The 25,132-nt window shown below is 41.9% G+C and overlaps 1 protein-coding gene across 2 annotated transcripts; it reads left to right on the top strand.

Annotated features, from left to right (window-relative positions):
• Positions 1-147: 147 nt before the first annotated feature.
• On the top strand, positions 148-16,265 carry acss2l (acyl-CoA synthetase short chain family member 2 like). Of its 2 annotated transcripts, XM_015956231.3 has the most exons (18): positions 148-504; positions 582-777; positions 2,680-2,771; positions 2,917-3,020; positions 5,272-5,344; positions 5,497-5,572; positions 7,961-8,045; positions 8,157-8,294; positions 8,371-8,541; positions 8,618-8,751; positions 9,755-9,887; positions 10,161-10,217; positions 13,710-13,790; positions 14,013-14,121; positions 15,177-15,245; positions 15,359-15,535; positions 15,667-15,741; positions 15,829-16,265. In XM_015956231.3, exons 1-18 carry the CDS (start codon positions 381-383, stop codon positions 15,954-15,956), a joined length of 2,022 nt encoding a protein of 673 aa, XP_015811717.1. In that variant the 5' UTR covers positions 148-380; the 3' UTR covers positions 15,957-16,265. The 2 variants fall into 2 exon arrangements, with proteins under 2 accessions (XP_015811717.1, XP_015811718.1); XM_015956232.3 differs by lacking the exon at positions 15,177-15,245.
• The last annotated feature ends 8,867 nt before the right edge of the window (positions 16,266-25,132 follow it).

Below are 25,132 nucleotides of genomic sequence, written 5' to 3'. Positions count from 1 at the left end.
TTCTTTTATGTAATGTTTCTCTTTTTTGAGCATCCATCAGCCTCCCTTTGTAAACAAACCTCTGCCTGAATCCTGCACACCACCTCCTCTTCATCCACCCACATGCTTGAAATCATATTGTGATCAGCATGCCAGCAGACTCTGACCAATAAAAAAGTGGGAGTACTCGGTCCTGTGAGCTGATTGGGTGCCCTGATACTAAGCAGACATGTCTGCAGATCTGGGATTAGGGGTGGGTCTTTACACATGCTGAAAATGTGTTGCTTCAGTGCAGGAGGGCCTTGCTTCTACCTTACCCAGAAGGATAGAGTGGCAGCAGTCTCCAAATTAATCAGTTTTTCCTCCGATGACGTACAATTCTTTGCATCTTTCTATTCATTATGGTCGTTCCCGAATCCCAGGAAAAAATGTACTACCCTCCAGTCGAACTTCAGAGGAATGCTCATGTGCCTGATTTTAACTCTTATCTGGTAATGTACAAGAAGTCGTTGGAGAACCCAGAAGGTACGTCATAAAGCGATCATTTTCTCAAAGTCCATCTAGAACTGTCCAATCAGAGAAACAGTGTCTCTTTGTTTTAGCTTTCTGGAGGGAGGTTGCTGATGAGTTCTTTTGGAAGAAGCCAGCAACAGGGCCGATGCTTCAGCACAACTTTGACATGACAAAGGGCAACATTTTTGTGAACTGCATGGAAGGAGCCAAAACCAACATGTGCTACAATGTCCTGGACAGACATGTGAAGGAAGGGAAGCTTGGCGAAAAGGTTGCATATTACTGGTGAGCACAAACAGGCCTCAGAGTGAAGAATGGCTTTGATGGGGATGAACTGACTTGAGTTATGTTAGATATTCTGACTGCTCCATTCTCGGTGCCAACCTTACCGCGCCAGGCAAATCCCACCCATTAGCAGCACAATATCAGGGCATCAGTCTTCCTATTGCATATCATTTTCTACCTTGTTGCCAGATTTGACATCAACAGTCCTCATTCTAAACAAGCTTTTTGTTCCTGTTGTAACAAAGGAAGGCTCATATTTGCCCAGTAATCTGCAGATATTTTGCAAACATGAAGTTTTTCTCCCAGTTCAGCATTATGGGGGTTCAATGGAGCATGGATAGGTTGGAGACTATTCAAGCATTCCATATCTGTTTACACTAAACCAAAATGCACATGCTGGTGTTGCACACAGTTTCTGCAAAAAGGAGGAGGAACTTTGGATCTGCAGGTGATCTGATTTGTTGTCATAACCCTATCATGATTTTGGGTCTGAGAAAAAGTTTGCAGAAGTGTCAAATGTTAAGATTTTGGAAACAAAACAAAGAAAAGTTTGTTTGATTCAATTTGTTGCTCCACCAAGCAACTGAGTTCAGATGTTTGCATTGCAGAAAAAATGGAAATTCAGAAAAACTTTGCAATGTGCAACTGGAATTGACATTTTAAAGTTATGCTTTTACTCTGTGTCCTCAACAAAAATTTGCAGCATTTGCAGTGTCATGTCTTTTCTTTGGGCTGTTCCACAGCCACTCACATCTTGAATCGTGTGACCTAAGCATCCGACATGCTGGGCAGGTGGGTAGACAGCTTGTAGGTGATTCTCTCATGTGCACATGACCAAGTTTCAGCAGTAACCTGGAACTTTTCACCTCTCAATTTAACATTAAGAAGCGGAAAGGAAAATTTGATGTTTTGTTTTTAGTTTAAGCATTTTGATCAGCATTGTTCTGATATGTAGCCTACCATTTACATCAGTGTTGTCTTGTTATAAAAAATTCTCACAAGTCTTTAATTTGCAGGTAACCAAGGTCTAAAATACAAAAAAAGACAGCTTAAGAAAATTTTCTGGGAGAGGTGAGAAAATGGAGAATTATTTTGTTTTAACCATTTAAATAGCAAGATCGCAGATTTTAGTCCTTATATCCTGTTTAAGTATGCAAACAAATCTAAAAAAATATGCTGTTATTAAACATCATCATCTTGTGGTATCTTATATTAATTGTTGCTTCACATGATTAAAAAATGCAAATAAAAAAGCATAATTTTTTTCTTGAACAGGAAATGAAAGAGTTAAATAAAACAAGAGAAATGACAGTCTACGCTGTAATTCCTTAATCAAACAAACAAAATGTCTAAAAGACACTAAAAGATTTTATCTTTTAAAATGTTTCTTATCTTTTAATCTTTTTAAAAATGTTCATAATGCCTTTGATTTTTATCTTGAAAGGCTAAAAACTTTTAATTAAAAAAATAATCAAATCTGTGTTTGCAGAGTTTAATGGTTTAGTTCACAATCAGAAGGTAGACGAGCTCTCTTCGTGTTCTGGCTCTGGTCCCCAGTCTGCCAGCTGGTGTGCCAGTAGCAGTGACACAGCTTTTACAAGTAACGGTCCTGATCAGAGTCCAAATCAAAAATAGAATCAGCAACAACTGGAACGGGTTATGTCCAGAGAACTTGCAGAACAGGCTCTCATATTCTGACGTTGTTCTTCTGCTGCAGGACCATTCATGACCTTCCCAGGGTCATGCTGTTCTAATCATCTGCCGTTTTTCCACATTAGGTACTCTAACATTGCCTGTATTTCATAGAACTTCAACGTCACACCTGAAAGGGTAGAGAGAGAGTAAACCTGGGTTTTTGGAGACCTAACTGATTCACATTTCTCTTCTTGCACATCCTCTCAGGGAGGGAAACTCACCCGATCATCACATGACAATCACCTATCGCCAGCTGCTGAGCCACGTGTGCCGTTGTGCTAATGTCCTCAAGCAAATGGGTGAGAAATCCACCTCAGCAGCAAAATATCTAAACACCGGAAATAAGATTTATTCAGCAGGAAATTAGGAGAAAACAAAGACATCTCATTTTAAAAAGGAATCCTTTAAAAATGGAAGGAAAATGTGTGTTTCCTTCTGCTAAAGGTGTAAAGCGGGGAGACAGGGTGTCCATCTACCTGCCCATGATCCCAGAGCTCATCGTCACCATGCTGGCCTGTGCTAGGATAGGTGCCGTTCACTCCATCGTGGTGAGAAAAGTCACTTTTAATCACCCAATGCCACGAGACAAAGGGCAGGATAAGGTTTTGTGTGTGTGTGTGTGTTCTAATAAATTATGACATAGATTTTAATTAAACTCTCAGGAAATCTTTACAGATTCAACATGGCCGCCACAAAAATGACTCCAACTCTCACTTTTACAGATATTAAGATACAACTTGGCGTGACAGCAGGTGAGGGACATTCAGAACAAATACTTAGAGAGCTAACAGAGTGAGATCTTACAAAGATGGGTCAGGTTCTAGATCATGTCTGCTGCATTTCCACACAAGCTAGGACAGCATGCAGCTTCTTGCACTCGCTGCTCTGACCTCATTTCCACGAGTCAACTGCAGCCGTGTCTGGGACGATGCTTCTGCTGCAGCAGCTATCAGCTGTTTGGTGTGAAGTCAGAGCTGACAGCACCTGTGCTCGCTGAATGGGTCAGACCTTTACCGTCTGTTTCCAGCCTGGGACTCTGTTTTAGATTTAACCTTCGTCATCCACAGCAAAGGTTAACGGCTGTGTTAAAAATATCTCAACGCTGGACTCTGTGACCAACAACGGGCTGTTTTTGGCAGGCTGTACTGTGCTGAGTCACTCTTGTGTTTTTTTTTTACTTTAGACATTAACACAGTCAGGATTTGCCATCTCACTGGATTCATGTTATTATTCCGTTGAATCAGTAATTATCCAGGCATTGAATTTATATTTAATAAATAATTAAAGACAGCAAGACTAACGCTGTGACACTCAGCAGACGTCTCAGTGAGCTGCTGCCTTTAACTCTGAAACTTTACCCTCCATAAACTATTGACCTCAGTGTTTGGAAGAGGACTCAGCATATCTTTTTGAGTTTTTAAAAGTACATTTGATCTAAAATGTAAAATATGTTCTTTTAGTGAGATTTCTCATGAACGCTGCAGGACCAACCCTGATGAAACTGTCAGGAAATCTTCATGCTCACAACAGAGACCTTGGAAAACACAAAAACACAAGTCAGTTTTACCAACGTTGATCACAGATTTGGTGTCGTAGCAGCTGGCGGTATTCCACAGAAAAATCTCTGCCTAAAAGTTGGCATCAGCTGTTGGAGCCAACCCAAAAACTGGTGTAACGCAACCCGTTTGACCTAAAATGACAAGTGTAAATGGCCAAAAGTCCTTCGTACGCCAATTACCAACTCTTATGATCGTGCATGAGATTGCACGTGAAATTTTCAAAAATCACTGAAACAACTGTTAGTCCGTCATTTAACAGAAAAGGTTAAAACTCGTGCACAAAAGTTGGTAGAGGATGAGAATTCCTCCAAGGAACGTTTGGCCTTTAATTAGATAAAGCATCTTATTTCCTGATCCATTGAAGAGATTAAAGTCCTGATTTACGTAACTTAAATAATATTTTATGTTTTTTAAAGGGATACTTTGCAGCTTGCTTTTAGCACCCCCTTGTGTGCGTCAGTCAAAGCAAAAGTGAAATATCTCCTCGCTGTGCGTTCGTCTTTATAACAAATTATTAACATCTTCATAGTGTCTACAAGAGCGATTTATCACTACATCCAACAAATCAGCTGTGTTCATGATCTAAAATATACAGGAAACGTGCTGGAAGCAGACTCCAGCACTGGGCATTTCAGCTCCACTAACAGGGAATAGCCTGGCCCTCTGAAGTTGCAAGTGCGGTATTTTGGCCAACAAGGGCGGTGGGGGTCTGTTATATTTAATTAACCCTGTTAAGGGTCATTTTAGCACATACTGGCTCAAGAAAATGATTTTAAAATATGAAAAAGTTGCACAGCATGTCTTTATCTGTCATTAACGTTTGTAAAAACAAGATTTCAGTTCTCAGCTGGTGAATGAATAGTTTGAGCCACTGTCGCTGCGTGCTTGCTTAGTACGAGGATTGCTGTAAAGACTCTGACACTAGTTAGTGACTCGATGCAACCTGCTGGGTTCCTTAAATAAGAAACTTTTTACTGATTGGCTTAATGAAATAAATGTCTTGGAATGTTTACGTTGTGAAGTGTCCTGATTGAGACGACTTTCAGCGCTATGTAAATAAACAGAATGGAACTGAATTGCAAATCCATTTCATTTCCTCACTTCTATCTCTTAAAAATCCTTCATTTATAGGTAAAATCAGTTTTTATCAATCAAAGAAATAGAATTTTAAGCCAAGATGTTTACATTCATTAAATAGTGTGATGTTATGTTTGTTATGTTCGACTTGTTGTGTGGTCAGTTTGCAGGTTTCTCCTCTGAGTCGCTGTGTGAGAGAATCATGGACGCCCAAAGCAGCGTTCTGGTAACAGCAGGTAAGTTGCTGCAGCATCAAACATATGCGATTTGCCTGGATGTCACATGTTGCTGCACCAGAAGCTGTAAAATGAAACTCGTCTGTTCTGCTTTCTGTCTCTCGTCATGTACCTCTCCATCGTCTGACTGTTGGTACCAATCTGACACACAGATGGTGTTTACAGAGGCGAGAAGCTGATCAACCTGAAGCAGATTTCAGATGAAGCGCTGGAGAAGTGCAGGGAAAAGTAAGTTCCCGGTAATCACTCGTATTTACACAGGCTGCTGCTGGTAATGGGGCTTAGTCCATGGAATATGAGTCACCACACACACACACACACACACACACACACACACACACACACACACACACACACACACACACACACACACACACACACACACACACACACACACACACACACACACACACACACACACACACACACACACACACACACACACACACACACACACAGCACAGTCAACTGTTATCTGAGAGACTGAAGAAACACACCGCTGGGCTTTCAGATTGCGAGGTTGCCGGGCAACATGGAGCACTTAGATTCATCAGGGAAGCCCAAACTGCCCGTTTCCCACGGCAACGGGAGCCTGAGAGGGATGCGAGGGAAAAGGCAGAGCGTGCTGTGTAGGGTTATCTTCAGAGGGACATGATGTGTCTGGAACACAGATGTGATGTTAGTTCTGATATGTAATAATTATTTTATCAGTGAATTTGTTTTGATTTTAGTCAAACCTCTCGCTGGTATGGATGTCATCTGGCCAGGGATACGAGTGAAATGTGTGAAAGTGTTCTAAAGTGTCTTAAACCGGATTGTAAACAAATCTGGGTCCCATCTAAGATCTAGTCAGAGGTGGAACTGAGTCATGATTTGGAAAGTTTTTCTACTCATGACTCAAGTCAAGTTAAGTCAAGACAAGTCAAGTCAAGCAAGCACTGATTCAAGTACTAAGAAATACAAGTGATGTGGCACATCAAGACCCCTGACAAGTAAGTCCCAAGAAAGTCATGCCCCATGTCATGTCACATCCAAAAACATGCTCGTCCCAGACTGAGTCAAGTCCCCAAAATGTACAAGTCATGTATCAGTTCATGTTCCATGTTAAGTCAAGTCCAAAAAAATGGTTACCAAAAACTGAGGCATGTATGACATTAAGGTCTTATGTCAATTCAGAAGAAATGCAAGTCACAAGTCAAGTCAAGTCCCCAAACAAGCATGTTGCAGGTTAAGTCAAGTCCAGAGAAATGTGATTCTTTCGCCAAATTGAGTTCCAGCCCAACCAAGTCTCAAGGCATTCAAGTCCTGATTCAAGTACAAAGACATACATGCATAAGTCCTCAAGATATAAAGTCATTCATCAAGTCAAGACCCAAGACAAGTCTCAAGTCAAATCACAAGAATACAGATCATATCAAGTCATGTCCAAAAACATGCATGTCCCAGACTGAATCAAGACCCCAAGATGTACAAATCATGTATCAAGTCAATAATCCAAGACATGCAAGTCTCAAGTCAAGTCACAATCAAATCACATCCAAAAACGTGCATGTCCCAGATTCATGTATTAAATCACTTTTCATGTTGAGTTAAGTCCCAAGACATGGATACCCCAGACTGAGACACATAAGACATTTAGGTTAAAAGTCAAGTCTGAAGAAATGCAAGTTGTGAGTCAAGTACCAAAACTAGCATATCACAGGTTGAGTCCCACGAAATGTGATTCATGTGTCGAGTCCCAGGACATCCAAGTCTCAAGGCATTCAAGTCCTGAGTCAAGTACAAAGACATGCAAACCCCTGATTAAGTCAAGCCCCATGGTATAAAGGTCATGCCTCAAGTCAAGACTCAAGATATGCAAGTCTCAAGTCAAGCTACAAAAAACAAGTCGAATGATAAGTGACCCGCACTTGTATAGGGCCTTTCAGAGTCAGAGGACTCCAAAGTGCTTTATCATTCATCCATTCACACACACACATTCACACACTGATGGTGATGAGCAACAGTGTAGCCACAACCGCCTTGTGGCGCATTGACGGAGGCGAAGCTGCCGAGCACAGGCGCCACCGGTCTAGTTAAGTGTCTTGCCCAAGAACACAACATCAGAATTCTCTATCAGAGCCAGGATCAAACCTGCAACCTTCCGATTACTGGGCAACCCGCTCTACCTTCTGAGCTCCTGCTGTCCCACAACAGTCAAGAGTCAAGTCAAGTCCAAAAACTAGCATGTCCCATGTTAGCTCAAGTCCTGAGACATGCTGTTCAAGCTTCAAGTTGAATCTCAGGCTCTGAATGATATCCGAGTTATAAACAGTATTTCAGCTCTTGAACGACTCACCTGTCCAAATCAAAAGTATTTTAATTAAAGTAAATCATTTTCAGGAATTCCTTCCTAAATTTGGTTTTGTTTAACAAAACAAGCAGCAAATACAGACGCACCCGATGATGACGTTTTCTTTTGATACTAGAAGACTTGAGTCTTTTGGGAAATTTAAAGTCACCAAAGCTGTTAATCAAGTCTGACTAGAGCCCAAGTCATGTGACTCAAGACCCAACCTCTTGACCTGAGTCCTAAATTTTGTTTGACTCACATTTTGGTCTTTTTTGATTTCACAGAGGATCATCTGGTGTCACCACATGTCTGGTCATCAAGCACCAGGCACAGAGGACAAGAACTGGAACCTCATGTAACAAACTACAGGTAAATAAAGATCCTTTAACATGTAGATGAAATTAAACCCCTCACTCTGCACCACCCGGGGTGTGTGTTTGGACATAATGTGACTCGGTTTTCTGCTCTGGGTGCATCCAGACCCCCTGGGAGTCGGAGCGAGACGTGTGGTGGGATGAGGTGATGAGGGATTCTCCAGATGAGTGTGAACCGGAGTGGATGGATGCTGAAGATCCTCTCTTCATCCTGTACACCAGCGGCTCTACTGGGAAACCCAAAGTGAGGATCAGAACCAGACACGAGCACACACCTGTTATCTGCCTCTGCTGACGAGTAACTCTTGTGTGCCTCTCAGGGTGTTGTCCACACAGTCGCTGGATACCTGCTCTACACCTCTCTTACCTTCAGATACGTTTTCGATCATCACCCTGACGACGTGTACTGGTGCACAGCAGACATCGGCTGGATAACCGGCCACTCCTACATCACCTACGGCCCTCTGGCGAATGGCGCCACGAGTGTACTTGTGAGTCTAATGTGCACCGTTACACACGTGCACATTAAAGCATGTGAAGTGACCGTGTGTGTGTGATTGATTCCAGTTTGAGGGCCTCCCAGTGCACCCCCACGTCGGCCGGTTCTGGGAAATCATTGAAAAGTACAAAGTGACCAAGTTCTACACGGCTCCCACAGCTATCCGCCTGCTGATGAAATACGGACAGGAACCACTTCGGAAGTAAGTCAGAGCCGAACATCAGTTATAAGAAAAGGTTTCCGCTGAAGCTGCAGGAGACACGAGAGGTGGTTTTACTGAAATTCCACCTTTAGTGCTCATTCAACTCAGCAGGGAAATTAACTCTCTGCTTCCGTTGAGCTGCAAACAAAACCAAATCTTTGGGTTTTTATCAGCTCACAATCATTTTCTCCTACTTATTAAACCATTAAAGATTAAATCATCTTTAATTAACAAAAAGGGGGACATTTTAAGCTCACATGTGGAAAAAAGGACAGTATTAAAGAGACAATGTGTAGTTTTTACCATTAATCTCTGGAAACATCCATCGATATGTTGTTGAAAATGAATTAAACGATGCCCAGTTGTTGAGAAATTATAAAAATCCAGTCTAAAATACATGGGAGCGGGTGTAAGTCTCTGGACACCATATTAAATGCCATGTTTCCTTCTACGGGAGCCCGTGAGGACAAAATGCATTTACTGATTTGTAACAAGCGGTTACAAAACTTTCTCCATTCATGAACATTGTTTTAAACATTTACGTCTTCACTTGCTGCCAGTGATGAACGGGAGTCTGATGTGCTCTGATTTAGCTGGAGGTTGTGCTCTCAGGGATTTTTTTACCCTAATGGGCATCCGTTGATAAGGTCTTACTCAAACACCAAAATACTGCTTGCTTGCAATGATTTAGGTATTTCCTGCCCCCTATTGCCAGGAAAAATACACATCATCACTACAGGGCACATGAGAACACTTTTAGTATTTGAGGATTTCATTTAGATCAACATGATTTTCCTGAGATGATCTCAACAACATAAATGATTTTTAAAATTCTGAACAAAAATTTGAACAAAAACTCTTCCTTGTGGTAAAATTTAAACCTGACTCTGTCCTGGAGCCAGATACCAAAACATTACTGTAAAAAAAAGTTATAAAACCTTAAAAAAACAGCTAGATCCTTCTGAAAGGATGGTTTATGGGGATGTTTCTGCTGTTTTCTGAGGTACGACCTGTCCAGCCTGAGGATTCTGGGTACCGTGGGAGAGCCCATCAATCCGGAGGCATGGCGGTGGTACCATGAGGTGGTCGGTCAAGGTCGGTGTCCTGTGGTCGACACGTTCTGGCAAACAGAGACGGTAAATAAAAAACATTAGTCAGAATCTGATTATTTTTAAACTTCATAGGGTTCTGTTATGGTCAGCTGTTGTACCAGGAAGTAAGCACAAGCAGGCAGAATTCCTTTTCCAAGCTTTATTCAACCTGCGTTACATGTAACAATATCAGGCATCCATATGGACTCCTCTACTTCTCTCCTCCTTACATTCGCATCTCCTATACTGCCTCCTAGTGGTAGACACAACAAGGTTCTTCTTTCATCCTAAACATCTTTATTTTGTTTTCTGCTGTAGGGAGGTCACGTGTTGACTCCTCTACCTGCCGCCACACCTCTCAAACCAGGTTCTGCTGTAAGTACCATATCTCCTTCATCCATAAAAAGCTTCCAGAAATCAGTGCAAGTAAACAAAAATCACAAAATGAAACAAGTAATGATTGAAAATTCCTCTAAAGTTTCTATACTTCTACATAAATGTTTGTAATCCTGCCTTTTAATTGTTAAAAAGGATTAAAAAAACAGAGTAGAAGAAATCTTTTGTCTCAGAATCTGAGCAGATAAAATGTTTTCAGTGACTTCTGACAAGATCATGCTCAGCCAAGCAAACCATGAAACTCCCACCACCGTGTGTCACAAATGAGAATGAGCTCTTTCTTTAAATTTGGAACTTTAATAAATAAAGTTTAAACTTTGTAAAATAAAAAGTTAAACATTTAAAAATATTATTACCCAAAACCCGTCTGGTTTGTTTAGCTGATCGTTATCAAAACAGTCCAGAATAATGTTGCTGTTCCGTTTTGTAAATGCTGAAATATTTGAAAAAGAAATAAAAATCTTATTTCTTTTATTAAATAAAGTTTGTAGTTTTGTAGGTTTTTTTTCCTGCTGTCCCGATTGAAACACCTTTAGTTTACGTGGTTCTGACTGCCATATGCATCGCTAAGACAACTATCCTCATGAATTGGAAAAATAGAGATACCCTCTTAACCAGTATAGAAATCTTTTGTTCGATCATATTACACTTGATGTAGCCTCTGCTTCCACTTCAAATCAATCTCTATGGGCTCCTTTGATCGGTTTCATCACATAGCGACGATGGGGGATCATTGATATTGTCCTGCGGGATGATGTGGGTGATGGGGTGGAGGGTCTGAGCTTGGAGTATCAGGACTTTCCCTGGAGGTGGGTTCACTGCGAGCGTCTGGGACTGGGGGGCTGCTGCCCCTCTCTGGAGGTGCTTGGGTTGCCTCGGGGGGTGCACTACTGGCGGTTGTGAGTGGGGCCCCTTGGGGGCCTTGGCGGTGGCCATGGGTCGCTGCCTGGCAGCTGCATTGCCCCTGAGTGGGTCTGGGTGGGGGCCTGGGGGGTCGGGTCCTGACATGTATGCTACCGGGAAGAAGGCAGGAACATGCGGCAGTGCCTGGCCCGGGCTCAGGGGCCTCGGGTAGACCTTGGCTCCTCTGCTGTTCCATCACAGGGGAGGGGAATGTCCAGGAGGGGGATGACTCAACCTTACCTGGATGTCCTTTGTCTTATATATTCTGGAAGTGCAGGGATGGGAGTAGATATTCTGCTGGCGTGGGGCTGGGTTGGTGCCCTCGGACTCCGTGAGGCTCTGTGATGCTGCTGCTTTGGGCCCTGGCAAGATGGGCTGGGGTGTCCATGCCCTGGGTGGCATTTTGGCAATGGAGGTGCCTATTGGGGCCAGTGGGGGAGCTGGCTCCCTGGAGGGCTTAAGTCCAACCAGCCATTCCTCCCCATCCCCACACATTTTTCTCCTCCTGCTCCCTCACATCATCACACAAACATGCACATAGGACCTTGGAGGGTGGACAAGTCAGGGGGTGCGGGTATGGACCCCATTTCCGTATTCCTGTGGCAACCTGCCCCCCAATTTTATTTGCACCTTAAACACTTCCACCAATGACATTCCACGCAAACACACACTTAGGGCCTTGGGAGTGAGCACATTCAACAGCATTCGGCAGGGGGATCTTTCAGCCTCACCCCGAGTGCCGGTGCCCACTTCCAATTTTAAACTGCACTTTGACACTGAGGGCTGTGGGTGCAATTGGGGTAGTGTGGTGGCATCAGCTGGCGTAGACCAGATGATGCCCGCACTGCCCGCTCACCACAGCCACGGAATACACCTCATCAGCATGCACCATCACTGTATTGGAGCAGGCAGAGAGTGACTAGGGGTCTTAGCACACCTCTGTTGTCGCTTGGCTTCCTGGGGCTGGAGGCTAGGAGGGGGATCTGGCCGTCTGGCTGGGGTCTGGGTGGTGGGTCGCTTTGCTCGGCATTGGGCGGGGGAGCCTGCTCATCAGCACCCCAGCAGAAAGGGTCGAACTCTGGGAACCGGTGATGGTTGTACCCTTTGTTAAGCAGTACCGGGACCAGAGTGAATAGGGTGTGTATGGGGAGCATGAGTGGGTGTCTGGCGTGCATTTTTGTGAGTCTTAGGTTGTATGTGTATGTGTGAGCATGAGGGAGGGAGTGTGTGACTGTGTCTATGTATGACTGTATATGTCAGGTGGGGCCTTTGACTCCTCCCTTCTCCTGGGACTTCTTTTAATGCTATACATCTTCGTCTCCTCTCCCCCTGCCACACCTGGTGTGGAGTGTGGTGCCTTGGTCTGCCTGAGTGTTCGTGGCTCCCTGGTCAGGGGGTTAAAGATTTTTAGCGTCTGCCTGATCAATCCCGGTGGCTGCCTAATGGGATCTGGGTCCCTGGGCTCTGCTGGGTCCCCGGTGGGGGTGGTCGCCCCTGGGTCCCGGGTCGCTGGGTTCCGGGTCGCTGGGTCCCGGGCTTGGCCGGCTGGGGGGTGGGAGGCTGCGGGCGGGCCTGTGGGCTTGCCGCTGATATCTCCCGGGACTCTGCCGGCTGCTGGTTGTCGTCCCCTGAGGCAATCCTTGGCACCTCTCGAGGGGGGCAGGGGCTTTTCTGGTTGCGGTCTCCTTTAGGTCCCTGTGCTCTGGGGCAGCTCCTGGATCTCTGAGACTTGAAGATCCTTCCATCTCCTACGCATCTTTGGGGGACAGATCTGTGGCCCCTCACACACTCTTTGGACGCTCCTATAGAGAAACCTTACATATACAAGCGCGTGTACGCACACAGGTGCTCACATGGTGCTCTCATAAGTATGGACTTGGGCACGTTCAACACATGCCTTAAGGCTGTGGTTGGCACTTAATGCACTGTGATTTATTATCGTGTGATTGTTTTACTGAACAATATTGATTTTATATTTCTTCATCAAGTTGATGTGATAACTTGCTCCTGTTGTATTGTTGTGTGTCCCTTTTCTGCAGGTCTAGAAGCAGACTTGTTCATCATTGATTGTTTATTTTTGTAGAACCCCCCTTTTGTCTCTTCCTTTCTCTTTCACCTCTGTCTCCGTGTCCGGTCGAAATTACAAAGCATTCAAAAAACAATAACAATAAAGTTTTAAGTGTCCGGCGTGACATTAAAAGCAGATGCTTTGATGCTCCACCTGAGAGTAAATCTGAAAGGCTTATCACCAGCATTCAGACATTAATTCTGTTTGCTTCACAGCCAGACAGGACACGTGGGGGGAAAAAAATCGCTGAAATATTTGAAAATAAAAAAAAAATCTTATTTCTTTTATTAAATAAAGTTTGTAATTTTGCAGGTTTTTTTTCCCTGCTTTTTAAAACTTAAAAAAATTTTTTTTTTTTAGCTATTTACCTTTTTAAACAAGATTCTTGTTTGGGCTGCAAATCAATACTGAAAGCATGCACAAGTGATCTGATGTGACCACTTGCTTTAAATGGACTGAAAGTGGAGCATCTCACATCAAATCCTGATTTCATATTTCAGACTTTTCCCTTCTTTGGAGTGGAGCCGGCCATCCTGAACGAGCATGGAGAGGAACTGGAGGGCGTGACGGAGGGTTATCTGGTAAATTAGAAATCTATAAAGAAGCATAAGAAACACAGATTCGTCTGAAAGGATGTGTGAACAAAATGCATTGATCTCTCAGACATTCATGGGTGGATTTTTACCTTTTTAGACCTTAAAAGCAGTAAAATATAAACCTATTATTGGGCTTATGTTAATTTTATATTGCATTAAGACATCTCCTTTTCTGTCTGTGATTGTATTTATTTCGTTTATTTGCAGGTTTTCAGGAAGCCCTGGCCGGGAATAATGCGCACCATTTATAAAAACCAAGAGCTTTTTGAGAACACCTACTTCAGGAAGTTCCCAGGCTTTTATGTGACCGGCGATGGTGAGACATTATGTAAAACGGACACTTTGTGTTGAATTTTGCTGCCGTGGGGGGTCTTTACTGCCACCAGAAATTAATAAAAAACATTAATAATAAATACTAAAAACCGTCCATCCGCTTTCTGTCAGTGGTTGGTTTTAGGAATGATGTGCCTGAGACAAGCCATTTCAAAAAGTAGAATAGAAACAGCCCTCACGTTCAAGAGAGAGCTGTTGCTGGAGGAGCAGTGGCTCTGCTCCCAGCCCCTCCCAGCTTCTCAGCTTACAGCAGCTTGAGTGGGTGTAGGGTGGGCGTGGCTTGCTCCATCTTCTTTTCTCAAATTGACAGAGCCCTGAAATGGCTCATTCTGGGGAAAGAACTTCATGAACATGTTTGTTATGAACCATTATTATTTAAAACAAAGTCATATTATGTCCAGTTTAAAGGTGTGGATCACTGAAAAACAATTTTTAATTATTAATTCTGATTATAATGGGTCACTCTGAGTTTTTCATGAAACTTGAACTTGCTTGAACTTGCTTGAATATGAAAACAGTCTCCTACACCTATCTCCTGCGTTAGCTTCTGATAGAAAATAGACTGTGAAATGCTGGGATTTGAAAATACTGACACTGTGATGTCACACTGTGAATTTGCATTCATGGCCTCGCCCATCTTGGCTCATGCCCACCCACAGAAAGGTTTTTTTTAAAAAATGCTTGCAGTGAGGAGAGAAAGGGGAGAGTGTGTTGGTGATAGTGACTCCGCAACATGGCTGAGCGTGTTCAGTCAGCCAATCAGAAACGAGGTGTGTGCATATCAGTAATAATAATGAGCAATCCTGCTGTTTACAGCTCACTTCTGCACCAGCAACCTTCTCAGGACAGGAATACCATAGCTTTCTTTTTAATTACTCATAAGCATTGATTTCCACTAGAGAACACAGCAGATGTATTGAATAAACGAGTAAACCACACCTTTAAAGTCTCCTAGGAAGACAACAGCTTAATGAGAATAAAAATGTAATAATTAACCAAAGTGTTTTGGAGGTTTTTGAGCTTGTTCTCCTCTCTTAGGATGCAGGCGAGATAAAGATGGATATTACTGGATCACAGGGAGGATAGATGACATGTTGAATGTGTCAGGTATTGAGCTGTGAGGCATTTCTATCTCCAGCCTCACAGTCACTGCAACTTATTTTTTGAGCTTGCATCAAAAGACATTTCTCCCATCAGCTTTGTGCCCTTTTGTCCTCCAGGACACCTTATGAGCACAGCGGAGGTGGAGGCGGCCCTGATGCTGCACCAGTCTGTGTCGGAAGCCGCCGTGGTGAGCCGACCTCACAAGGTGAAGGGAGAGTGTCTCTACTGCTTTGTCACACTCAAAGACAGCAAGGAGTTCAACTGCAAACTGGTGGAGGACCTGAAGAGACTCGGTGAGTAAACTAAAAGATCTCAAAATGCAACACAGCAAGCACAGAAGAAAGCCTCGCTTGGTTTAGGTCAGAGGACACGGTTTGGTAAAAAGGAAAGAACTCAGATCAGTCTGCGGTGTTTATTTTCTCAGTGAGAGAGAAAATTGGGCCAATCGCCACACCGGATTTCATCCAGAATGCCCCGGCACTGCCAAAGACTCGCTCAGGTAAAAACACCTGCAGCTCCATCCTCGAGTAATGATGAAAATCCTATTCTACTAAAAAGAAAACTGTCTCCTTTTCTTCGTTCTCAGGGAAAATTATGAGACGGATCCTGAGGCAGATTGCTCGCAACGAGAAGGATCTGGGTGACCTCTCCACCCTGGCTGACCCCAAGGTGGTGGAGGTGTTGTTCAACCAGAGGAGTGAAGCTGCAGCCTGACCACCTTCATCTCCGATCCTCTAACTATGCAACGCTACTGACGAAGTCGATCTGCTGCTTCGCAGTGAGCCTCTGAATGCTTATTTTTATGGGGATCAGAAACTTTTAGAAATCTTCAGCACAGCTGTTTCTGTAGATTATTTTTGAATTTGGGCCAAAAGTGTCACAGATCAGTTAAAAATGTATAATTGTATGTAAGATAAATATTTTTAAGCTTGAAAGAGAAAAAGTCAGCTTTGCACAGTGAGTCTGTGTTGTATTTTCACTCTGTAAAACATTTCAGACCTGAGAATAAAACAGTTGAATCACTTTGTTCCTCCACTTCAAATTCCTGCAGCCAAATGTCGCCCTCTAGTGGCAGAAATCATTCCCTGTAAGAGCATCACTGAAAAGCCCTTTCATCAATCTGCTGCTGGGAACTTCTGCTCTTTAGCTGACAAAAATGTAAAAAAAATAATCACATGTTCAGCCCTAAATGTGTGTTTGAGGGAGAAAAATCTGAAATTAATAGAATATTTTGAAATCTAACAAAAAGAAGCACAAATTAGTTTTTGTAAGACTGCAGCAGGTTGTTTGAAAGCTGTTCAGTTAGGAAAAATCTGCAAACATCTTTTTTTATTTTCCCCATTTGTCACATTATCCGTGGAGAGACGCAGGAACACAGAGATGGGAAGGACAAGGACGGGCAAATAGAGCTGTAGTGGTGTTACATCATCACCCCTGGCAGCTGGAGGAGGAGGAGGTGGGGTAACCATGACAACCTTTTCATCAGCACAATCTCATCATCCTCACTTCTTCATTCCTCTGAGTTGTTAAAATATAAAAAGAAAATTCACTGTGAAGTGTTTTAAAAGTATATATTTATTTAAAAAATATCCAAATAATAAATGACTGTTTTTTACTTTAAAAGTTTTGAAGATTTATACAGTTCATCTTCGTGCAACTCCATTAGAATGAGCAAACGTTTTCATTTTTTTGTCATTTTCTTTTTTTAATCTTTGAGTTTTATCTCTGATTTTGTTACCCACTGTGAGAGAATCAAAGATGTGAAAGCTTCTGAGTTTGTGCCACGAAAATCTCCGAGCACGCCCAAATCGAACACAGAATGAAAAACTTCCTGTTGTTCGATTTGTTTTAGCTCCTCAAACTGAAAAGACAGAAGGCCTGTTGGTTCTTTTCCAGTCGGAGTGGACGACTATGAGGTCGCCGCTAACAGATTTATTCTAACACACACACACACACACACACACACACACACACACACACACACACACACACACACACACACACACACACACACACACACACACACACACACACACACACACACACACACACACACACACACACACACACACACAAAGCAGAGACAATGACGGAGCAACAGAGAGAGGAGCAGCCTCCTCTCATCTAAGCGATGGGATTTTTGTGTGGTTGGCATGGCAACCAGCCAACAGTGAATCCGGACACCTTTGTGCTGCTCCCTTTTTAACCCAAGACTGAAGAGTTCATGCAAATTTATCATTTATTTTCTAAACATATGTCACTTTAAAAGTTTAAAAAGGTTTAATAGTCAATATTTTTGATTAGGATTGGTGACCATAACAAAATACTATTACAAATATTAAACCTGTTAATTGTTTTACTTTAGCACATTTAACCCAAAACAATCTTCACTGTAATTTGGAAGTTAGAAAAATGTGCTGCATAAAATAAAAGATCCAGGCGTGTTTTGGTTTTAAAACAGTGAATTTTCACATATTCACACTAAACTGTCACGCGTAAATCTGCATCTTACACCCAACCTGATGATCTCAGAAAAGCTGTAAACTGACCTCTCTGAAGCGCATCGCTGCCCACAGTCATTCAGGACATTAACAGCTCTGAACACAGGAAGTTTGCGGGAATCAGTTCCTGGAAATCTGCTCGGCCTCACAGGAAAACGTGAAACTAATCAAACCAGAATCAGTTAAATTAATCAGAATAAATCCATGCAGCTCATTTCACACAGAGGCTCCAGAGGCCGATGAGGAAATCTAGATCAGGTGAGCAGGAGGACTTGAATGCAATCAGTCTGAAGAGATATCAATCAGAACCTTTTGAATTATACTAGAACTTTATTTCACCTATGTTTATTACATGTTTACTATCTATGGAAGCACTGAAAGACCAAAAAAGATACAAATATTTTAAAAATCAATTAAACTCCTTCTCGTTTGTGACCAAAAACCTGAGTTTATGACTCATGATGAGATGATAAAAAAATTTATAGGCGAAACAAAACAGACTGTCGTATTTTATTAAGGTTTTAAAGTGAAAAGAAAAAGGATCAATATTTGAACAAAGAAAAAGCATTAAAATGTCTAACTGGAATTCCTGAGCTTAAAACTATGATTTTGTTTATTATTCTTATTAAAGAAATTTTAAAAGGTTTTGTCATCACAAATGCAAAAAAAAAAAAAAAAAAAAAAAAAAAAAATTAAAAATATATTCCTTTTAGGGCTTCTGCAGCATCATTTCGAATTATTTGCCAGAAAAGTTCTTTAAAGGTATGGTTCACTTGTTTATTCAATACATTTGCAGTAGTCTCTGGTAGGAATTAATGCCTTGCAAGTTGTATTCGAGGCAAAATAATTCCCAGAAACACTTGGATCAGCACCGACAAGTCTACTGCAGCAGAACATGGCAGGATTTAGAGTCTCATTTCCTGATATTTGGAAGTCTCGTCTCTGATTGGCTAACAGCAACACAACTCTACCACTGACTCTGAAGCGCCTCGTGATTTTTAACATGAGAGGCGCTATAGAAATGATATTTTCTTTCTTCTTCTTCTTATTCTTCTTCTGTTTACTCTGCAATGTTGATGTTTTATCGCTACAAATAACACAATTCTGAAGGAGTTCTGCTGTGTGGTGGGGTTATTAATGCTAACGGTTAGCTTCTGCTAGTCGAGACGTTCTCTGTTGTTTCCTGGATGCCAAACCAACACCAGCCTTCCCCATTGTGAGTCAAAATGGGTGAGACCATGATTGTTAAGTAGTGTGACGTACATCTGTCTAATCCTAGAGTTTCACCGTCTATTTTCTATCAGAAGCTAATGCAGGGGATAGGTGTAGGATACTATTTTTTTGTTCAGCCTGCATGAAAAACTCAGAGTGACTGATTGTTATCAGAAATAATAATTTAAAAATGTTTTTTCAGTGTTCCAGACCTCAGGAGACTGAAGCAGACTTAGAACATGCTCAGATAGTTGTTAGCTCAGTGTCACGGTAGTTTGTAAAAGCTGTTTCTCTGAACAGAGGCTGTTCAGGAAGCTTTAGATTTTATAGAAAAAATTCAACGTTCCTGTAAATGTCTGACAGTAAAGCATTAATTCAATCCATTTTTCAGATAGCTGTGTGTGTGTGTGTGTGTGTGTGTGTGTGTGTGTGTGTGTGTGTGTGCGTGCGTGCGTGCGTGCGTGTGTGTGTGTGTGTGTGTGTGTGTAAAGGGACTTTACGTTCTTGTCAATTATTCAGCAATGGTGGGTTCCTCTCGGGTGTAGATAGAAGTAAAAGCAGAGCATCTTCTTCTCCCCTGACCCACTCAGATCCATCAGCAGCTCCCAGCATGCACCTGGGCCTCATTAATGATGCATCATTAGAACTGGTAGCTTTAGCTGCTTCACCACGCCCTCCTTTAAAACAAAACGCTCAGGTTTTAATCAACTATTCTGCTATTCAGACTTTTAAACCAGATATTCAAATGTAAACATTTAGTATGGTTTCAAAATCTTGGTTCAGTTGAGTTTATTTTTATAAAAATAAATGGTCGTTTGGATATGTTAGTAGACCTAAAAACAATATTTTATTGAAATCCTGCAGATTTTAAGAGTCTGCACCCTAACCTTCAGATTATATGAGTCCAGGTACTAAAATGATTTGGATCTGTGACCAACAAAGGAAACAATAACTTAAGAGAACTGCTTTATTTATCGTTTTGTACCTGAACAAAATGAAGGCACATTTGTTTCTTTAGATAACCAGTAATTAATTTTTAAGGTGTTAAATGATAAGCTTGTATGTTTATCTATGTTAAATATCTCAAATTCAACGTTTCTCGAAGCCGTTATCAGGCAGGTAGAAAGCATTTTAGTCCCTTCATTTCCATTAAAGCTGTGGAATAATGTTAACCAAACAGATAAAGTAAAATAAAGTGTTTGCTCCGTGTTGTAGAAGTGAAAGTGACTCTTCGCAACATTTTCATATTTTTAATCAATTTTCTTGAGTATGTGCTAAAACCACCCTTTACAGCAGGGATATTCAATTCCAGGACTGTTCTGTTGAAACGCCATACCTTGTCAGATTGGCATACACATATTACAGCGCATGCCAGTCTGACAGGCCACGTATGCCAGACTGACATAGTCGTAATCCTACCCTGCACCCCAACTTTTCCCCAACCCCAGTGACACCATACCAGTCAGAGGACTGACTGGTATGGTGCGGTGCCCTGATCCAACCAATTCTGGGCCTTGAGGCCCGGAATTGAATGCTTTTACAGGGTTAATGAAAGGCCACCCAGCCCCTATCGACCCCGGTGGCTAGAATATTCCACTTGCAACTTCACACTGGTGTAATGAACTAGTTATTTAATAAGCCATAAGGTGTGGGATTCCATAGGAAATATGAAATCCACCTAACGGATCTGTGAGTTATTTAAACCTGAAGATTGGAACTTTTTATTGCAGGGATTAGATAACCGCTTCGTATTCACTCAGAGACAACAGAAGAGAGAGAGTCAAGTTTAAAAGTTAAGAATTTTATTACTAACAAATTAAACTAGACTGATTTTAAGCACTAAATGTATAGTGTAACTAATGTGGATGAGACGGTGAATGGATGACGTGTGATGTTAATCAGAACCAGCAAATCCGAGGAAGTGATTTGTTCTGATGGGAACTGAAGGTGATGTCTTCGCATTAAGCTTTGGTTAGGAGGTCCATAAACATATGAGACACCATTATGTCGGTCTACCTACCCTTCGTGGAAGTCCCCTTTAGATCAGGAATGTCGAGGTCTAGCTTGACCTTCTCTGGAACCGAGCCGGTAGGAAAAGCAGCGGTGCCGACTAGTCCAGCTTGTGAGTTACTTCCAGGTCACAGCAATTTTGTTGGCGTCTGGTGAGACCCAAGCCTGGGTCTTGATGGTTCCGCTTTTATTCTGAAAGGAACTGTTGCCGCAGTTGGAATAGCAACAAATTTTTCAGCTTGTCGTTGGTTATTTCGGTTGAAGAGCAGAGATCAGGATTGGCCACTCCATCACTTTCTCTGGAACGCTTTGAACTGGCGTTAGAGATGACGTAGTTTTATACTTCGGATGTTGTGGTTTATTGTTGAATGAAAAATTACCAAACACCATCAAAACCACGCCTCTGTCAGATCTGTAAGTTTCTGATTGGATCAGTGAAAGGAATATGCTATGTCTTTTAACGCTACGTGAAATGAGTCCTGTTGGAACATTTAAAGTCATATTTCTTATTATATTCTATTGGATCATAATGAAGTAATTAATATTTTGTTTTCACAGATCGGTCACATCTTATTCACTGACTAACACTTTGATGGATTAGCTTTATTAAAATAGAGTTCTTGGATTAATTAAAAGAAAAGAGTTCATTCTTCATTCTTCTATTGAGCTGAAAATAAGCAGGTTAGAAGGAATGCATGAGACCTTGAGACCATATCTCATGGAGACTAGTCTTGAGCAGAGGAGGGAAAAGACACATTCGTTTCATTCCGTTACACTGGTGGGCCACTCTGTTGGACGAAAAAATTCTGCTGACATACCTGGCACTGCAGTCTGCTTCCAGCACATTTCCTGCATGTTTTAGATTATGAACACTGCTGAGTGTTTTTATTTAGTGATGAATCGCTCCAGTGGAGACATTTCAGCTGTTACATTAAGGTGTTAAAAAGATGAACGCAAACAGACACGAGAGGGTGCTAAAAGCAAGCCAAAACTGCCTAGTCTCCCTTTTTAAATAGTGACAATTTTATTCATTTAACTAGATTCTTTGCAGATGACGAGTGGCTCTTTTTTTTTTAAATGAAAGCGACTTAACCTCTTGCAAATTATTGTCATAGATCATCAAGCCACATTGGACCTTAAAAGCCAAGTTAACTGAGAAATTGTTTTTACTTTTAAATTTTTCAAATATAATCAATCACTCTGAGTTTATCATGCAGGATAAATGTAAAAATAGTCTTTTACCCCTATTTCCTGCATTAGCCGCAGACAGAAAATAGACAGTAAATGCTCAGCTTAGAAAGGCCAATCAGATCTATGTCACACTGTAAATTAGCATCAATGGACTCACCCACCTCAGCTCGCGATGGGGAAGGCTGCTGTTTATTCGGCGTCCAGGAAACCGCATCATTTCGGCTAATAGAGCCTAACCATTAGCACCTTCACCACACAGCAGAACTCCTTCAGGGTTGTGTTATTTGTGGAGATTAAACATTAGCGTTGCAGAGCAAACCGAGTCCGTGGTAGAGTCACATTGCTGTTAGCCAATCAGAGGTGAATCGTCAGAATATCAGGAATACGTTGGCACCATCTAGTGGCTAACAAGCATTTCACACAAATAATTTCTTCAACTTTTTTAAGAAGGCAACTTCACTTTTGTTTATTAATGTGTTCCTGTAGCCGACAAACAGAGCTATAACACGTTTTACAAGTATTATTCTCATGTCAAGTTGTGTTTTCATATATTTATATTTTAGAGACTCAATTGTCCGTGAAAAGTTCATCAACTCTTCATCAGCTGAGGTATTCCTTAAATTTGAAGCACGTAAATGGTAGTCTAACGCTATTGGTTACTTCTGGTTGGCGCTCAGTTTCCTATTGCACAGAGCTCTGCGGTGCAGGGGGCGTGCTTGACAAAAAAAAACGTATAGGGAGCCTAAGTCTCTTCCCTTTCTGGTCGGCTCATGGGTCCCAGAAAGAATGAAAAATTCTTGGCATCAAAATGCGTATTTAAAGCTCACGGACATCATACGTATGTGAAATCCATGGCACATAACATGTGGAATTAGAAAATAGCATTTTTAGCCCCGTTCACTCGCATTCATTTTTTCGTTCTTCCGGGGACCCGTGGTCCGGATGTAGATGGGCGTGACTTAGGCTCCCTATAGCTTACATTATATCACAGTACATGATGAGACAATGACTTTTACAGATTTCTGAAAAATCATACGTCATTTCTGAAAGGGAAAACTCCAGACAGATACTTTAACTCTGGTCAGCTTACACTTCCTAAAACAGAATGATAAATGATAAATGACCCGCACTTGTATAGTGCCTCTCAAAGTAAGCACTCCAAAGCGCTTTACACTACAGTGTATCATTCATCCATTCACACACACATTCATACACTGGTGGGGATGAGCTACGATGTAGCCACAGCTGCCCTGGGGCGCACTGACAGAGGCGAGGCTGCCGAGCACAGGTGCCACCGGTCCCTCCGACCACCACCAGAAGTGCCAGAGCTTTCGCCAGAGATTGCTTCATACTATAGATTACAGCAAATCTGTAAAAAAAAAAAATAAATAAAAAAAATAAAAAGCGAACCTGGTCTTTCAAGCATGTATCAGGATTAGCACCTTCACCAGAAACCTCCCATATCCATGTCTTCTGCCATCTGGTGGAGGATCTACAGATGACAAGAATAATGTTTATTTATTCATCACAGTTACACAATTACATAATAAAATAGATTAAATAATTGTTTTAGACTTTTTGCATTGCATTAGTCAAGCTTTCCCCAGCTGCTTAAATCATAAGTTTTAATTTAATGAGATAAATGATTACAGATGACAGGAGAGGGGTTTTTCCATGCATTTCCAGCTCGTTTGTGTGGATTTCTCAGATTTTTCTCAGCTGGGATACATTTCTATAAAATAATGGCCAAGACCTTTAAACAAATACTTCCTGCAGGATTTCAGCAGCTTTTATCTTGCGTGACATGAGTATGGTGGCACATGTATGACTGTGAAATCTTCTTATTGTATCTGCACCGCCCCCCAACCTGCTGTAATCCTGAGGCTGGGCAGTAATCTGCATAGGCACACACACGCACGCACGCACGCACGCACGCACACACGCACACACGCACACACACACACACACACACACACACACACACACACACACACACACACACACACACACACACACACACACACACACGCACACACACACACACACACACACACACACACACACACACACACACGCACACGCACACGCACGCACACACGCACACACACACACACACACACACACACACACACACACGCACACGCACACGGACACGGACACACACACACGGCTCAGGGTCATCTCATCGTGGATCTATAAAAACAGAAGACATCTTGTAAATACACATTCATCTTTATTACCATTTAATATTTAAGACTACAGGTTATTAGACATTTTGACATAGACATTCCATTTAAAACATTCATATTTTTGTTTCCACAATCTGGTTTTCTTGTCCAAAATGATCCAACAGTAACAAAGACGGCCCAGTAGGTACAACAATTTACCTAAAACGGATATTTTAGTTGATGCAAATCATGTGAGAACAAAACGGCAGCTCCTCTGAGACGAGTTCCCTTCAGTGACCACGAATGACTACAGCTTATATGTACATGCACTAAAGTGCTAGTGTTTAAAAGGCATGCAAATATTTCACTCTTTATCTGCCTTCAGATGTGCATAAGGTTCCTCAGGGTGGTGGCGCCCATTTATCATCAACACACATTCGTGTTGGACGTAGACATGAAGTTTAGCATCAGAAGTGACATCGTGAGGCTCCGCTTCGGAGCAGGACTTCTTTAATTTTAACCTAAACATAAATAAAATAGCTGGTTAAACAATAAAAAAATGTTCTAAAAAAGTCAAATAAAACCACATTTCCACCTACAAGAAAGAACAAAGCAGAAAAATGTGTAAAAAAATACATTAAATTCATGTAAATGTTCCAGCTGATCTACAGTTTTTACCTGACTTTAGGTTGTGACTAAAATATAAGTGTGTGATGAGACGAAACACATGCGGGGTGATGGAGAACTCGGGATTACAGGCACCTCTCAGGGATGAGATTACAGTACGTTCCAGAAGAAGTTCTGGTTT

This window comes from Nothobranchius furzeri, chromosome 11 (genome assembly GCF_043380555.1).
Source record: "Nothobranchius furzeri strain GRZ-AD chromosome 11, NfurGRZ-RIMD1, whole genome shotgun sequence".
NCBI lineage: Eukaryota > Metazoa > Chordata > Actinopteri > Cyprinodontiformes > Nothobranchiidae > Nothobranchius > Nothobranchius furzeri.
The sequence above is the reverse complement of the archived record's forward strand: the minus strand, read 5'-3'. Positions and strand labels throughout refer to the sequence as shown.

Bases quoted from the DNA above. Each gene is read 5' to 3' on its own strand.
- acss2l (XM_015956231.3), top strand. From the start codon at position 381: ATGGTCGTTCCCGAATCCCAGGAAAAAATGTACTACCCTCCAGTCGAA. The intron at 5,345-5,496 runs GTAAGTTGCTGC...TCTGACACACAG, and splicing joins CAGCGTTCTGGTAACAGCAG to ATGGTGTTTACAGAGGCGAG. The intron at 15,742-15,828 runs GTAAAAACACCT...CTTCGTTCTCAG, and splicing joins ACTGCCAAAGACTCGCTCAG to GGAAAATTATGAGACGGATC.